This window comes from Psittacula echo (genome assembly GCF_963264785.1).
Source record: "Psittacula echo genome assembly, chromosome: 2".
NCBI lineage: Eukaryota > Metazoa > Chordata > Aves > Psittaciformes > Psittacidae > Psittacula > Psittacula echo.
The window spans coordinates 135,057,152-135,074,817 of record NC_137737.1 but is presented as its reverse complement, the minus strand read 5'-3'; the positions used below and the strand labels follow the sequence as shown (position 1 = coordinate 135,074,817).

At 36.8% G+C, this 17,666-nt stretch overlaps 1 protein-coding gene across 1 annotated transcript in view; it reads right to left on the bottom strand.

The window, feature by feature from the left end:
- Positions 1 to 4,763: 4,763 nt before the first annotated feature.
- Positions 4,764 to 17,666, bottom strand: part of SLC26A7 (solute carrier family 26 member 7) — a gene marked incomplete at its 3' end in the record, with an annotated part of 66,752 nt that continues 53,849 nt past the window's right edge. The window contains exons 13-17 of the mRNA XM_080609720.1: positions 13,044 to 13,181; positions 11,536 to 11,584; positions 8,885 to 8,985; positions 6,695 to 6,937; positions 4,764 to 4,799 (exon numbers count right to left, since the gene is read on the bottom strand). Of these exons, the coding sequence (XP_080465846.1) occupies positions 4,764 to 4,799; positions 6,695 to 6,937; positions 8,885 to 8,985; positions 11,536 to 11,584; positions 13,044 to 13,181 (567 nt within the window). The remainder of the gene's footprint in view (positions 4,800 to 6,694; positions 6,938 to 8,884; positions 8,986 to 11,535; positions 11,585 to 13,043; positions 13,182 to 17,666) is intronic.

The following is a 17,666-nucleotide window of genomic DNA, read 5'->3' as shown; positions in this document are numbered from 1 at the left end:
GAATACATTTTGAGGTTGGAGAAGGCAACGTACCTCATTACAGACTGGTTAGTACAGAATGTAAAAAAATCAGCTGCTAAGTATTGAAAGAATGATGGTATTTTCCTCCTTCTACATGTAAATTGTCTCACAATCCAATTTATTTCTGTATAAATTTATTGCAGCATATGCTAATACACAGAATTGGAACAAGAAAAAAATTAAATGCATTGTAAAACATATGGAAACATACAGATTATGTGATCTTTACTAAAAATCCATCTTAATGATGAAAGCACTGCGTATCATCCTCTCTGGAACTGCACTCCTTCATTTATTTATGAGATACTGCTTTCTGTAGACAAAGAAAGCATCTCACCAAAATAGGAGTGCCATATTTTCAAGGCATACTGTATATTTTATTTTTGTAACTAGTAAATGTCAGACAATATTCATACATGTTATTGATGTATTAATGCTTTCATTCAACAGTGAAGATACCTTTCATTTTTACATTATATATTTATGACACACAGAGCTGTCAAATAAATTATGTCAAAGCAGTTAAAGCCAGACCTTGTGACACTTGAATCACAGAATCTGGGCAAATAACCTTTAAAATGAAAGACATATGATGAGGATTAGAAACATTTAATTTGCATAAATATAATGTTAACAGTCTTTTCCTTATTACATATTTTATGCCTAATTTTTAATTGTCACTATATTAATTTCTTAACATGAGTATGCACTCTATTGTTTTTCCTCATTGCTCACTTTGTTTTGGAACATGTGATACACAACTTCTGTAAGAAACCTATGATCACATACTCATTTTAATATACTCTGATTAACACATCTTAAATTCACATAATGTACTATATAATGTTTAGAATTAATTCCTAAAACAAGATAAAAATTCCTAAACATATCAAGAAAATATACCATCTTTGAGAATACTGGGCCATCTCTTGAAAACAATCTTATATTAATGTTTTCCAATGAAGTACAAAATATACCAACATGTGCAAAACTGAATCATTTATTTTCATAAGCTAGACAACTCATACAATTTGAATTTAGGAATGTAAAATCTGAGCACCTAAGTATACATATAGGAATCAAAGTGAATGGTTAGATTTTCAGAATTGCTTACTACTCAGAGTAGTAAACTCTTTGGTTTCATGAGTTGAAATCCATTACTGAATGAGAGACTTCCTTTAGCTTCTGCTGGAAAGTGCCATCTTTTTCTCACTCCTTTAGAAATCAATAAGAACAGAGTGACTTTGCAGGGCTCTGCTGTTTTTGCTATCACGGCACAAGCTTAGGTATGCAAGCATAGTCAATAAAACTTCACATTACTCTGAAAATTCTCTATCGATGTTCAAGAAAATAAGGCTGAAAGGTACAAAGATGAATGATCTACCTCAAAAGGCCATTATAATTAAACCCCACCTCAGTGCAGACAGCAAGACCAGGACCTGCACCACTGTAAGGAGGAATAGACTTCGTGCAGTCTCTTTGCTGCAGGGTGTTTGTCCCACTTCACCCTTCTGAATCAGAAGAATAAATGTGATTTATTCTATTATATTCTGTAATATTCAATTATTTATAATAGTGGTATTGGGACTAGATGTTTGAAGTATGTTGTTCTGTTCTGCTCTATTCTATTGAAGCTATTTGGGATACTTTGGGCTAAGCTCCTATATGTTTACATAGTAATTTTTAGTGATAGCCAGAAGGAAGCCAGTGGATGGTTTATACAGAGAAGCATTAAGGATTGAAATTGATTGTACACCCCAAAACTTAATCTAGAAGTTTTAGGGCATTTCCTTAAATCAAAGAATTGAGAAATTATTGTTGACAATTGTCAATTTATGAAGCTAGTGAAGCAAATACACCATCACCAGAGATTTACAGAGCACCTCAGGCAAGATGCTAAGCAACTCCCAGTCCATCAGCAGAGTGACCAGGGAACTCCTGTTGGTCTGTTACCAGTGCATGAGATCTGATGGCATGGCATCCTGGTCATTTGAAGACAGAAAATGTGCAATCACCAGTTTTAGTAAACATCAGCAGCTCAGGGGAGTGGTGGTGTTGGAATAAAAACTGCATCAGTAGTAATTTGCCTTTTTTGGTCAATGGTAAAAAAAAGAAATGACCACCCCTCACCCACTAACCATGGTTCTGTAAAGCAGTTCTGGTCCAACAGATCTTAAACTCACGACTGCTGGTTTAGAAGCAATTGAAAGGGTGGCTATCTTCATGGGTCCCTTGAATGCTCTGTTCCATTGAGAAACAGCTATCCTAAGTGGTAACACTTTCTGGAAATGACATCTTTTTAGCAAAGTATATTCTTGAAAATAGAAAGAAATTCAGGCTAATTGTATAAGGTACAGGAATATTACAAGTATTGTAAAGCCCAGAGTTGAAAGGTTAGAAAATTTAGAGTTATGATGAAATGTTTTAAGGAAAGAAATGTATTTCATCCCTGATTCTGCCCTGAGTGATAATCAAGCAGTAATCACGGCAATAAGACATTTTGAAATCTTACACTGATGAAATCCTTTTTAAAATGACGTTGTGCCATAACAAGGTCTTTGAACTAGTGGGAAATAAATGTCTACCCAAAAAGTCATTTAGCTGTGGAAAGTTATGCCTATTGAAAGTAGTGGAAATTAGAAGCCATTTTGTTAATTTGATGTAGAGATGCACAGGGTTTCATTAAGGGCTAACACTGCAAAGGATTTTAAAACTATCTGTGTGGCTCTATTTACAAGATCATTCAGAACAAAACTGAAAGTCTTCTGGTAGATAATATCTTTGCTAAAGAACATATTTTTAATAATTTCATTAATCAATTTATCTGTAAATTTTCAGGGGAAAAGACCCAAAACAAAATATTTAACTGCCAGAGAATAAATACCGAACGTATTAGAAAAGATACCATTTATTCATTTATTCATTTTGCAGTTAAGTAGAGATCTCCATTCAGCTGTGACATTAAATTTATGCTTCTACAATTAAAATACATTGTAAATAATTTCCGGAGTGTTAATAAATTACTAAAACTGTTCGAGGAAGTTATTAATCAAATGTTATAGCCTGTTACTGAGTCCAAGGATGTAATGAGTCATTTGCAACCAACTACAGCCTCCAGAATGAATGCACCTAGGACAATGTACAGAACTGATGGTTACTAATAAACCCTTTGAATAGCAATTATGAAATCAGATTCAGAAGAACATGTATAGAACAGTTCTGGTCATCTGTGGAACAAAATAGGAAATAACTCCAAGAGTCACCTATAAGGGAAAGGGTAAAAACTCCCATGGCTTTCTCCCCCATTGTCTTTTAGTAGTGTGACATCACCAAGACCAGAAGAAAAGCCTTGGCACATCTATGAAAAGATGTGAAAATCACTTCATGGGCCACCTCATCGACTGCAGGTAGCTGCTTTGGGCAGACAGAGCAAGGAGAGTCCAGACAAGCACAGATATGTTAACTGCTGCTGAAATAGGATTCTTAACATCAGATATTGCCTACAGACTCCAGCTACACAAAGCACCCTTGTACTTCTCTCTGCAGTACTAACCTGGCCTTTATGGCTGTTACATATTCATTTACCTTTTAGCTTCCGTGGGTTCTTTTTAAGTCAGTGAGGAAAAAACCTACTTCTTCCTCCTTTCTCATTTTTTGATTGTTTTTTCCTCAAGTTACTTTTTGCTGCCAGTGTTCATGTATGGCAACAAAGGTAGAAGGAAAAAAGTCACACATCTTGCCGCATAAAATGATACTGATATGATAGCACAATCTAATATGGTTGCTAGCAATCCATACTTACAAGCCAAATACTCAATCCTTGAATTCTTCCACCCGATTTGTGTGCTTGCACATAGAACTGCACATCAGGACTGGGACATCTTATATCTCTCCACTGTCACCTCTCAGCTGCCACAGCTGAAGATTTCAACACCAAAAAAATCACAGCTCGAACTGGAAATGCAGACTACACTATGCTGGAAACAAGAACAAGTTTTGGAAAAATATTGCCAGATTTTCCTCTTTGATCTGAGCTAAAGGATACCTGTGGCTTTGAAAATGTAGCAAACTGTAACAATAACTTTTGACAACTACTAAAGGGGGAGACAAGCCAGTGCACTTAGCCAACGTACATCTGTCTTTTCTGAACATACAGTGCTTCCACTGACCTTGACAGACATTAAAAAGCATGCAAAACCAAGTACAAAAAATGGAAGCATATGTTAGCTGTGATATGATGCTGCTATTGCAAATGGCTGTCTTGAATAGAAGAAAGGGTAAGTAAAGCCATTAGACACAGCACTGGCATATGGCTTCCTGCATGTACTGTATCAAATATAACACAATGTTTTTAAGGATTCATAATGTCGCTATCCCATACACAAAACTACAGATGCATATTACAACTAATGTTACAATAGAAGATATCTAAAAGAATATACCTCACTGGTAAACACAGCCTGTACCTCATGTCTGCTTTCTAATAATTTGTATCTAAATGTATTTAAAAATATTATATAAGCTTACTATAGAACAATTGCATGGACATTCTCTGCCTGATGGCAGCTGAAAGATTTTTTGTTTTCTGAATGGCAGATCTGTCATTACTGAATGTAGTAAATATATATGGCATACAAAAGATCATCTATGAGATCCCATGGAGAAAAAAGCTAAGGAGAAACCGTGGTGCAGTTAATTCTGAATATGAGCAGATGAAACTATCCATATTCAATGAGTTGACATCACACTTCACTCTGTTCACTGAACTTGCTGTAATTCTAAATTGGGAGAAACATAAAAAAACATGCATTATAATATTTTCCTAGAATATAACGTAGGATTAGCGGATGAAGCAGTCCTAGCTTGAAAATGCCACCATTATAAAAAATAATAAATCAAAAAATAATTTATGATGACGATGAGCTGCATAAAGCAACAGATGTGTTTCTTAACAACTGATCAACATAAAAATGAGAATTACATAACATTATCCTTGGAGGATATAGATAAGAGCACCTCTACATTTGCAAACAGCAGCAGAGATGACAAGGAACTTTGTGGTTCCTTCTTTGCCTCTGCCTTTCTGCCAGTGAAAGACTATTTCCTGCTGTGGGGTGGAAACTGGAATCTAAATTAGAATGAATCACTTTTCATAAATATCCAAGTCCTTCCTCCTATTCTTTTTTTTTCCTTTCCTCTCCTCTCCTCTCCTCTCCTCTCCTCTCCTCTCCTCTCCTCTCCTCTCCTCTCCACTCCTCTCCTCTCCTCTCCTCTCCACTCCTCTCCACTCCACTCCACTCTCTTTTCCTGTCCCATCCCCTCTTCCATGCTATCCCATCTTTTTCTGCCATTTTTCTTTCATGTAAACACTCAAAATACCTTCTCACTGCAGCATCTTAAAAAGGCAGAGGAAGAGTAGATAGATCGGCTGTGTCAGTTACAGTGTGGTACTGCTATTGCAATCACCCTGCTTTTCTATTCCTGTTCATCTTATTTTCAGGTGTTAAACATAAGGAACACATTGAAAAAAGCCCAAAGCACATGCTTTGAATACTCTGAAGAAGCATCAGCGTCAGACAGAGACTGTTCATAATTACATTTCAAGTTTGAGGCTACGTTCCTCAGGCTACTCCACTAAGCCACTATTCAGAGTTTTGATTTGCCCAGCAGCTCTGGCAAAACATAGCATCAGTTCCTAGAAAAGTGGGCTTCTGAGCTCTAACTCCCCCTTTTCAATTTGAACATTTGTCCTGGTGTGTTCATGTCCCATTCCCATAAAATGAGAATGCTAAAACATAACTGTCTTACAAGAATGTTAGGAAGGTTAATTAATGCCTGTAAAGAATGCAGACATTTTAGAGCACAACAATCATCCTAATTCATCTAATCAGGCCCAGACAAAATATACAATAGCCATCCCCACTATTTTTGCCCTGCAGTTACCATTTCAGTAAATTATATTTTTTTGCAGGGCAACAAAATGAGAAATTATGAAAAGCTCTGAATAGAACAGGTTTTTCTTGTGAACCCACTAGACCAACTGTGTGAACTTACCTTGTCTGGATAAATCAATGAAAAGTGATTTTGTCCATAGGCAACTCTAATTTAATTAGTAAAATACAAAGTGGAGGAAAAAACCCAAACCACAGACCATGATGAATTTAATGTCTCTTGGAGAAGGCTCTGAGCCAAGCTCTAGCCATGTTTGGAATCGTAAATAGAACCATGGGAAAGGAAAGCACACTACTTGTAATGCACGTTCAGTTACACTGGGATTGCAATGGAAAAAGCTCACATGGTTTACGAGGAAAGCCCAGGCTTTTAAACAGGGAATGAAAGAATTACTGAGCAAGTAAATATGCGTTCAAGCAAATGTATGTTCAGGCCTCAAGCCTCAGTTTCTGAGCCAAATCTTAGTTCTCCCTCTAGCTGTCCCTTATACCTCATGCAATTCCTCTCTCTTCTTTCCACCAGTGAGACACCACAGCACACTACAGTGCAGGGTACAGACAAGCTTATTAGCTTGAAACAAACTTGCTCAGAACCCAGAAGCCTTTCAGCCACAACAGTGTGGTGTTGTGTAAAGTGGCTTTAAGAAATGCAGGGGTTGTTCAATTGCTGTGAGCATCCAAGAAGCCCCCCACACATTACCTACCCGTGCTGTAAGTCTCACACTGTGAATCTGAATGGCATCGATTGCTGAAGAAAGAGATTCAAAGAAGACAGGAGTTTCAGATTCAAGATTTCCACCGTACTGCATTGCTTTTATCAAGGAAGCTGCAATAAACAAACATGCAAGCATTGCTAAGGTAGTGAGGATATATAAACCGTCAAAGAGTTTTGCTGTAAGCTGATACTTGCCTTTGCAGTGTGCTAGGAACACATCGATGTGTCTGTTTTTACAGTCCATGTAAATCTATATGTGTGAAAACATGAAATTAGAAAAAAAAAAACAAACACACCTGTTCATAATACCAAGAGAGAATAAAATACGCAAAAAGATGACATTCAAAGCAGGCAGAGAAGAGTGCTGCTGTTGACGCTATACTGCCAGTGGCCACCAGAGTGCGCTCTTCTACAACTGTAACACCACAAACCCACACTAATTTCCGCCCCCTCCCCAAAGGACTCTACAACTCTGTTGAGAATTAAATCTGACTTTGATTAACAATTTTGGTTTTTTACTATACTTTTTAGGGTTTTTTTTCACAGCTCCTTTTTTCAGCAAGTTTTCCCACCTCCTCTCTGTATGCTTACCTACCAGTCCACAACGACAGGAATCAGACTTAGGAAACATAGAGACTCACAGCAGTCTATCTGCAGGAAGTTCTCTATTCTTTCTTTAAAAACGTTCAGCTTCACAGAGACTAAACATTCAATAAGTTATAAAGTAAAAAAAAAAAAATCTGAAAATAACCCTGTAACCGGAGGAGGGCCTTTTTCTGGCAGATAAGGAACATTCAACGCAGACCCTGCTTCAAAAAATGTTTAAATAACCCATGTAAAGTGGAACAATTCTGAGAGGAGAAATTAAATGAGAAACAAGTCAGAATATCCTATTTTAAAAACAAACCAAAAGCTCGCATAAGTGTAAAAATCCCTTCAACTTTAGCAGCAGTGAAAGAATATAACAAGAAGTACGTGTTAAGTATGTTTCTCCTCTGAGTAACTCAGTTTTGGACGAGTCATTCACTCAGACACTGCACTCCCAAACTCACTTCTCATAGTCAAATACTTCTTTGACATAACGTGTAGTTAATTCTGAGGTCTCAAGATCTTTTGGAAGCAGGGGACTGAGACCTAATTTCAAATCTAGTCTTCTATCTTACTCAAAAAAATTATATGAACCATACCCACTTAAATCTGTACCCACTGCAAAACTATTAAATGCCAGACCCAATGGAAACATAGGGAATATCTTACGAGCATAATTTTTTACTCACTAAATAGAACCACTGATTATGTAGAGACATAGACTCATTTAGGTTGGAAAACACCATTAAGATCATGAAGTCCAATCAGTAACCCAGCACTGCCAAGTCCACCACTAAACCATGTCCCTAAGCACCATGTCTACATGTCTTTTAAATACCTCTGGGATGATGACCCAACCACTTCCTGGGCAGCCTGTCCCAGGGTTAACAACCCTTTTGGTAAAGAAAATTTTCCTAATATCCAGTCTAAATCTGCCTGGCACAACTTGAGGATATTTCCTTTTGTCCTGTCATTTGTTACCTGGGAGAAGAGACTGGCCTCCACCTCACTACAACCTCCTTTTAGGTAGCTGTAGAGAGCGATAAAGTCCCCTCTGAGCCTCCTTTCCTCCAGACTGAACAACTCCAGTTCCTTCAGCCACTTCTGGTCAGACTTGTGCTCCAGGCCCTTCACCAGCTTCATTGCCCTGCTCCGGACCTGCTCCAGCACCTCGATATTTCTCTTGTAGTGACAGGCCCAAAAGTGAACACAATAGACAAGGTGTGGCCTCACCAGTGCTGAGTACAGGGTGATGATCACCGCTGTACTCCTGCTGGCCACGCTATTTCTGATACAGGCCAGAGTGGATGCCTGGGCACTTAATGCTGGCTCTTATGTAGCTGGCCATGAACCAACACCCCCCGGTCCTTTTCTCCACTACATACAGATACTTTCATTTGCACTGAATGTCACCTGAAATCTTTAGAACTACTTCTAATGTAATTTTCAATATTTACACATTCTAGTTCAATATGAAATCTGTGTTCATGTTTTCCTCAAGTTGCGTGTTTATCTACCAGTATGGGTGAGGTGACTACTAGCTGGTCCCAGTAACTCACACATGTATCTGATATTTCTATGCATGGAATTTGTGTGATGTCATAAATACCTGAAGCAGCACTGAAACTCCAGTGTAGTCAAAGAAATGCAGTCCACTGCAATCTAATATCAAAACACGTCGCTCACTGTGACATGACTGCAATGATTCACCTACACATTTGATAAACAAAAAAAAGGAGGAATAGTCAAAAAATGCATATAAGAATAATGATAGTTTAACAAAATAGGCCCAAACTTTAATAACTGGCACACTTTGGAATCAGAAATGAAGGCTATTCAGAGCAACGGGATGAAATGACTGTGGGTAGAACATATTATTAATGAGATTCTTTTAGACAGGAATAGTTTGTCAAGAATTAAAGAATTGCTTCTTTAGATTTGAATTTCTAAATAAGTCAGGATAATATCTTGCCTTGTTTGGAAAATTTTATATGGGATGCACAGACAATATATCTCTTAATATGACATTCATTTCCATAATATCCAAACATCTGCTATGGCTTAACTAATATTTGCCTGTAAGGAAGAAAAATACGTAGTGTTTCATTTTCCTAAGGTATTACTATGATGTTTTTTGTTTGGTTTATTTTTCTATATACTATCACATTTTGGAAAGATGTTGGTAAGATTTGCTAAGATCTTACACTCATTCTTCAATCTCAGGCCATCTTGTACTAAATCTAACACTCTGTACTAAATGCATACTGAACTAGCACACAGATGAATGATTCCTGGCTTTCATAAAGGGAAAACTAGAAAATAATGCACATCTTATTTACATTTTTCCGTGAACAAATACTAGTTATAATAATACACAAAACTAAAAAAAAAAAAAAAAATATTAAGGAAAAGAATTGAATTCTCAATGTAAGAACGGGTTAAACTAAGTGGTTTTGACAGAGCAGAGGTAAAGATTTTAAACTCTTGAGAGGACTTAGAATATCCCCATGGTATAGATTTATAGTTGGTGCTAATTCTTTACTGACAGTAGTCTGAAGCCAGAGCCTTTTGGACTTGCATCTCTGGAGATTTACTCTCTTTGTACTGTCCAATATACATTCATAGGTACATACCAAGCAGAAATACTAAATTTTAAAGGAAAGCTGCTGCTTGACATTACTGTGATGGAAGCCCAGAAAGGATTTATGAGATCTGCTATGCTGCTCACTGTAATAATTTCTACATGCCTCCTCTCCCTCTAAAACAAAAGAACTTAGTTTTTCTGACTATTATTCCTGCTGCTTTCCCATCCAAGTGGCATCCTGTGTTGCAGTAAAGACTGCCTGGCTTCTATATGGGGAGGGAGGTACAGACCGGCTTCCTCTCTGAACCAGTGGCAAGGGCAGCAGCAGCAGTTTAATTTGGTGCTGACACAGACCAACAGCAAATCAGGATTTCCCAGAGGGAGAAAGGGAAGATTTTGACAAATATGTAAGTTGCTACAATTTCCAGGATGACTGCTGTAAGGATTATGTCCTCCTGCTCCCCTCCTTCCTGAAAACTGAAGCCCCACATTTTGTTTTTATAGGGATTTTTCTTTTTTCTCTCTGTTTTTTATTCTAAAGCCCTCTAGAACAGTCACCACAGACTGGTTGGTACAAGGAACTACAAAGCAAAGTCCTCAAGGCAGGCCTTAAGCAATCAGAAAAGAGGCCTTGTGCTGTCACTTCTGTAACATGAGAAACCAGTTGATCTAAAAGAACAAGGTTGAAGCGTGTACTGGCAAGATCTTCTTAGTCATAGAGTGTTGTGCACTTTTTTAGTATTTTACAGAGTATTGCTATACAGTCTTCAGTATCACTATGTTGTGATTTGTTTCAGCAAAGCACTCCGTCACCCCTAAGTAAATTAAACACTGTAATATCATAAAAATGTCATGAGTCTAGTTAATAAATGTAAACATTCAGACAACAGCCTCCAAATCAGATTCTCTAGTGGCCTTAATGCCTGTAAGCATTTTAGATAAACACAGTGTTTTAATTCCATCCACAATAAAGTCATCTGTATAAAGCATCTTCTGCAATAGGTTGTTGTAGCTCTACCATGGGAGTGTATGTGCTCTGGTTTGATTTAAGTGCTACAAAGGGTGAGAAGACTAGAATCACCCAACTTAATCCTTAGATAAAAGCAAACCCTTATGCTTTTTCTTTATACTACACCGATATACTGTACAATACTGGTGCCCATCGTGTCACTGATAAGTCAGCTGACATTTCATGAGATTTTTCTCCTAAGTGGCTTTAAAGATCACAAAGATTTAACATGGTTCTAATCTTATCCTTTTTTCACTTTTGCATGCTAATATTCAAGAGCCACTCTGAATGCAAAAATTAGTGCTTAGCAAAACAGCTTCTTCGGCCTTGGTCTGAAGACCAATCTGTGGCATACCCATCTCAGTACGCACACAGTGATTGTTGTGAAATAAGCAGGGACTCCTGCAGAAAAGGTATTCTTCTGGGTTCCTTGCTTTTTAAATCTTTAAGAGTCAGTCAAGAACAGAATAAAAATAAGATCCATTAGGTCAAGTTTAAAAGAGTATAGCACTATTTAGCACTCATGCTTCATTCATTTAGGTCTAACTGAAAATACTAGTTTTCTAAACTTCTTGAGTTCACCTAGAAATAAATAGAAAAGCATAGAGCCATTTTGCATGCTTACATCCATTTTCATTTTAATATCATTTATGGATAATAAACTCACCATGACAACTTCCATTGGAAAATGAGCACAGAAATGTGTTTTGCTCACACTGAAATAAAAGTAAAAAACTATTAACATAACAAGGAAAACTAGTCTGGCATAGTAACTGGAGGAAATGAATGCAATATATAAGCATTCTGTTTCTCAATATCAAAGTTAACTCCTCATCAAAATCATGTTTTACACAATAGCCTATTAGATACATAAGATTTGCTGAGTATGTATCTCAGTAGTTCTTCCAAAGTTATGTCAAACTGATATTCCACTTTTCTTTTTAGATGACTCAAACTGCCATGTTTGGATCCATTAGAAAGCATATTATAAACATGATGCTTTTGGGGAAGCAGGGGTTGGTTAAAAGATGGGACAAAAGATGGGAAAGATGTTATTGGAAAGATAAATTCTAGCTAGTAATTTTATAAGATTAACTTTTGATTAATTTTCTACTTGCTATAATCTCATCTGCTGTGCTAATATTTTAGTAAATATTTTTTTGACATGAAAATTTATTAAATAATTACCTTTATCTGGATTAACTTTTTATAATTATTTCAATATGAATTTTAAGTTCTCGGTAGAGATATGAGTTAAAACCAGAAATGCAGCACAGAAACAAAATCCAAAGTGAATTTTTTTCACTCCCAATGTGTGCTACCAGAAGACTTTTATTCCACAAGAAAAAATGCATGCCCAGTATTTCAGACATCTGTACTGCCAAGAAACCGAAGAAACAAAGGATAAAATCTCCTTCGTAAGTAACTTATATATTAATTTATTAAATTAACTTATTAGATTTATTAAATTAACTCGTAAATTCTTTCCATGCAAATCCTAATTAATTTCTCTGTTTGGAAGTTTGTCATCATACTAATCCTAATCATTTAGCCTGGCAGAACCAAGGAATAATCCTGGCAGCATAATCTTTGAGCTGAATTTCTGAAAAAAGAGGAAAAACCACCCATCAAAGGAGGTATGGGTAGCACAGCTTTTTGGCAAGAGACAGGAGAGGTGGTAGACATACATTGTTGAATCCTAGAATCATAGGATGTATGGGTTGAAAGTGCCCTTAGAGATCACCCAGTTCCAACCCCCTGCCATGGGCAGGGACACCTTCCACTAGACCAGGTTGCTCTCCAGCAAAAAAAAAAAATCACATCTTATTCAAGTAGATATTTAGCTACTCATTGTCTTTTCAAAATCACCACCTTATGTTAACTGAAGTTATGTAAGTTCTGCCAGAAACTTTGAGGAGTTTCGGGTCAGTGCTTTAATGGCTCTTACAAGATTATATATAGAAATAGTAAAGATATTCTTTTCAATTAATAATTAGAAAATAATCCTTATTGAATCTGATTAAGATAAGAATTAACTTCATCCTATTCTAAATTAATCATTTACCTTTTTATATCTGTTTCAATATCTGATTACATTCTCTATGAAATATAAGGAAAGCAATCAATATCTTCAGCACTGTCACCATGATTACTCAAGCATATTGCATATCCTACCTTGTTTACATCTTCACATGCCTGGCTGGTCCTGTTATCCTTTTGGATTATCTTTATCAGGTCAGCATGAAATTTCCTGGCATTCAGAAAAACTAATGGGTTGTTGACTGAAACTATGTTTACCTGTTTTATTGATTCCTGTGGAATGAAAGAAACATAAAGCTGAACAAAATTATCTTGTGTTTGAAGACTAAAAACTGAACTAATTTCTTTAAAAATAAATCTTAACAGATTATCTTTAACAGATAAGTGTTTTGATCAGTCTTGATACACAACTGAAATGAAAAGGAAATATAAGTAAACCAGAAGAGAAATTATCCTTAATTCAAGTTAGCATAAAAGGAAAATCATAGTCATTATGTCGCATGATCCCCAAACTTAGGAAAGATAAGGTTTGCAGACAGGGAATATCTCTTATTAGGTGAACACATGTATTGAAAAAAGTACACAGTTTTGAAGCAAACACTGAAGGTGGTTTAGGGAAGGCTGAAAATGTTCATCTTGGTCATCTGAAGATTACTTTAGTACAACAGGGATATTTCTCTGTGACCTAGTCAATGCAGACCAAGCTTGTTTAGCTCAAAACATAGATGTTACACAGTGGAACGATTTCTGAAGGATGTCAGATGAAGATCAGAAACTCACAGGTACCAGTGGGGAATATTTCCCACAAAACAAGTACTATTTCTCTCCTTCTCAAACTAGACTTATACCTTCAAAAACCATTAAGAAAATTAATATTTATATATAAATATATTGGATATCAGCAATCTCAAGCCCAGTTGAAATACTGGTTTTGTAGGTAGGTAGAATTAAGCTAATTCTACTGAGCTCTATATTTTCTGCAGGTTGTGACCCATGTCTCTCTTTTCCTCAGGAAAATTATGTCTCAGACAGACTTAATTCAGTGTGGAGCACAGCTGCTTGGATTTCTGCTGTTCCTGTTTCAGACTTGAGGAAAAGTCTGTCAGTTGTTAGGGTCTTCTACTTTTCCTAGTTATGTTATTTGATCTAGTGGAAGATATTATATTTACTTATAAAGTTTTTTATGTATATTCCAATAAATAGTTATATTAATCTTCAACACATCTAGCAATGTAAACAGAAATAAGCAGGATCATGTGTGACCCGTAAAAGTTATCAATATTTTCAGTAGCATTTTCTGGATTTCTATCTGATAAGCAAGCATGCAACTAGAGAATCTGAAATAGACACAATAACACTGCTCATAAGCACCAGCTGCCAAAAAAGTAACAGGATTAATTTGTCTTTCAGGCAAGTCTTTTATGGCAGCTGGTCATCTCTAGGTTACAGGTGGAAGTTCAGAGCATTCTCCCTTCCCAGCGAGAAGAAAAGAGGATCCCTGAACACACACCACCTGAGCATTGCACAGCAATGATTCCCACTAGGTATTTTCACATGCAAAGCATGGCACGATTGAGTGTCAGCTTCAACAGTGTCATAAAAAGCTTTGCCTGTTTTGGAAGAATGAAAACAGGATGGAAGACATAATTTTTGCTGATTTTAAGGAGCAAGCATTGCAGCTGACAACACCTCAGCAGGTCAGCAGGAGACTGTAATGGCAGATCAACAGGTCTGATTCTGAAAGGTTCTCCAAGAGGATTTCAGTCCACAAAAGTGCTATATGCAATAAAATATCCTATCACTAAGTGCAAAAAGGGGGCTGGATACAGAAAAAAACATTTTCTACTGAAATAAAATATCTGATTTACGTGAGTATCAGCTCTCAGAAATGAACTTCTTGTGATAATGGGTAAAAGGAAATAAAAGCCAAGAATTCTCAAGAGAATATAGATTCAAAAATCCTCTCTTCTTCCTAAAAAAAGATATGTAACAAAGTCACACCCAAACACAAGCAAGTGGAGCTGAAACAAACCATTCTTTAAGTAGTTCAAAAAAGCATGAGATTGCATTGAAGACATGCAGTTTTCCCAACAGACCTTCAAGCACAACAGGAATTGAAATCTTCACCACAAACCATACATTTAGTGGTTTAGAGTGAGATGTCCCTGTCCATGGCAGGGGGGTTGGAGCTAGATAATCTTAAGGTCTTTTCCAACCCTAACAATTCTATGATTCTATGGACTACCTCCTTATTGTAGACTGCTATTCAGACTTCTGGGAACCAGATGATCTCTCAGACATTGTCACAGCAACCATACAGACTAAGGAAACATTTCAAACATCCAAAACTGAGGCAATGAACCCCAGACTATGTATAGGGACTTTGCTCAATTTACTTATTTATGTGATTGTGGTAAATATCCCATCACCAACATACCTCAGTCAGTCAAGTGGCAAAGCCTAACTGGAAATCTAAATAGCTAAGATTATATGCAAGTAAGTTCTAAGATATGGGCAAAACATAGGGCAATATGTGGTTGATTGGAGAAATACTCTAATATTCCACAGATTCCCCTAAAAATGCTATACACAGCTGGAGTGTGGAGACAAGTGGGTCTTTGGTGTCATAGCAGAACTGGCAAAGTAGAAGATGAAAACTAAGAAAAAGCAAGACTAATGTGCAAAGATTGAAGCCTGTGATGATCAAGAAGCTCATAAGCTTCCAAAGACACAAGGTGAAAAACTTGAAAGGCTCAAATCGTAATGCCAAATCAAGCAAATGGCAGACTTAGGTACAACCTTTTGTCCACGATAGGCAAGGACATCTGTGCCAAATTTGACTCCCTTATTCCCAGCTCTGGTTTGGTTCTAGTTCCTTTTTTAATAAGAACTGTTCTGAGAAAATTGGACTTCTTCTTTGTTGTGCCCTTGCTAAGAAAGAAAATTATCATGAGAGTCCTATCCCTGCTGTCACTTAGAAGGATACTGGCAATTGCCCTGTGCACTCTGCACACCACTGTCTATACTTGAGTAAGAGTTCAGTTCAGTGAGAGCCTGTGATGCAATGTGTTTCACATAAGCTTCTAAATGCCTTCTTGACTTTTTCCACATTAAACTGTCTTTTCTCTTATTGATGAAATAACCTTTATAAATCTATAGACCTTAATGGCAGGATAGATCATTAAGCTTGAATATTTTCATGTTCGAAAGTCCTGTTGTTCATGTGTAAGCTGTTATTTACCAGGGGAACTTGCATCAGTCTCACATTCATACATTAAAAATTACCCTAAATGCCTGCTGTAACTCAGCGACTCTAAGTTCAATTAAAGGCATTTTTCTAAATCTTAAAAATACTTTCCTTCTTTGTTTTGTGTAATAAGCTCTTAAGCAATTTGCTTTCTTAACAAAATGTTATTTTCCCCACTGTTTGCAGACACTAGCTTGTTATTACTAGGTTACTGGCATTAATCTTCATGATTAAGGAGAAAAAGCAGGGGAGCAGTTAGCATAAGAGAACAAAAAAAAGACACATAGGGATTTGTACAAAGCATTTTGTGGACTGATATGAATATAAGCAGGCAAATAAAATTTTGGTTGCCCATCTCTGACAAAGTTAATGCAACATATTCTGAAGAATGAAAAAGGATATAATAATTGACAGATTGGACAGCCTCAACAACAGTGGTTTTAATTCACATTTCAGATTCCTCCCCATTCACATGTACCTTTCACATTCCAGCATTGTTCAGTATGCCAAAACAGTAAACACCCTTAAGCCAAGTTCAGATTTTGAGACCAAGATAGCTCTGATGGAAAACATTTGCCATAAAAAAAATAAACTCTTTAGAGGAGAGCTTCTTAGTGATGAGGAAATAACTGATGAGCATGTTGCTTACTGATGCATAAGAGTCTTCATAAGCATTAGGAAAGAGTACATAGTAGAAATTGTCACCATGAAGAAGGCAGGAAGTCCTATTGATGGGACTCTGTTCTGAAAGGACACATGGTTCTGCTTCTGCTTGGCTGCTGATCTAACATTTCATCTTGGAGGAGGGATTTCACCTCTCCAGGTCATCACTCTTTTCCTGACTGCAAGCAACTTTGATGATAATTGCAATGAAACTAACCAAAAGAATGAAAGATTTCTGACTGGTAGATTTAAGTTTGTAAGAAATCAAATTTCAAAAACACAGTCTTTGGGAGAGATTCTTCATTTTAGATGTGAGGGTACCCTTGCTTGAGTAGAGAGTGGTGAGATGTGTGAAGTAGTCTGTGACAGCTTCATGCTGTTGTCCCTCCTTTCCCAGACATACATGGTGTCCTCTGAGACAGCTGATCACAAGGGGCTAGTGGCAGAAAAGGGGTCACAAAAAAGATTGTGGATGATGCGAATACCGAAGGACTTTCAGGAAATTAGAAAATCTTATAAGAATATAAAGAGAGCTGTTGCCTGCTCAGATGCCCTTGCCACCAAGAGATTTCCTTAGACTTAGGAATTAGGAAACTTTTACAAAGATCAATTCCTAATTTAAGAATAACAAATAAACTAAGATAGAGATCTAAGAGGACTTGCCCAACTCTGCTTTGCAGGCCACCAGCAGAACCAGGAAAATATTACAATTTCTGATGCCCAGACTAGTTTTGTGTTTACTGCATCATATTGGCTTTAGATTTCAACTGATCATATAATAAGAATGTTCCCTTGACTCACTGATTACAACCTGGTAACCAACTAGGGAAAATGAGGGTTAGTGCAAC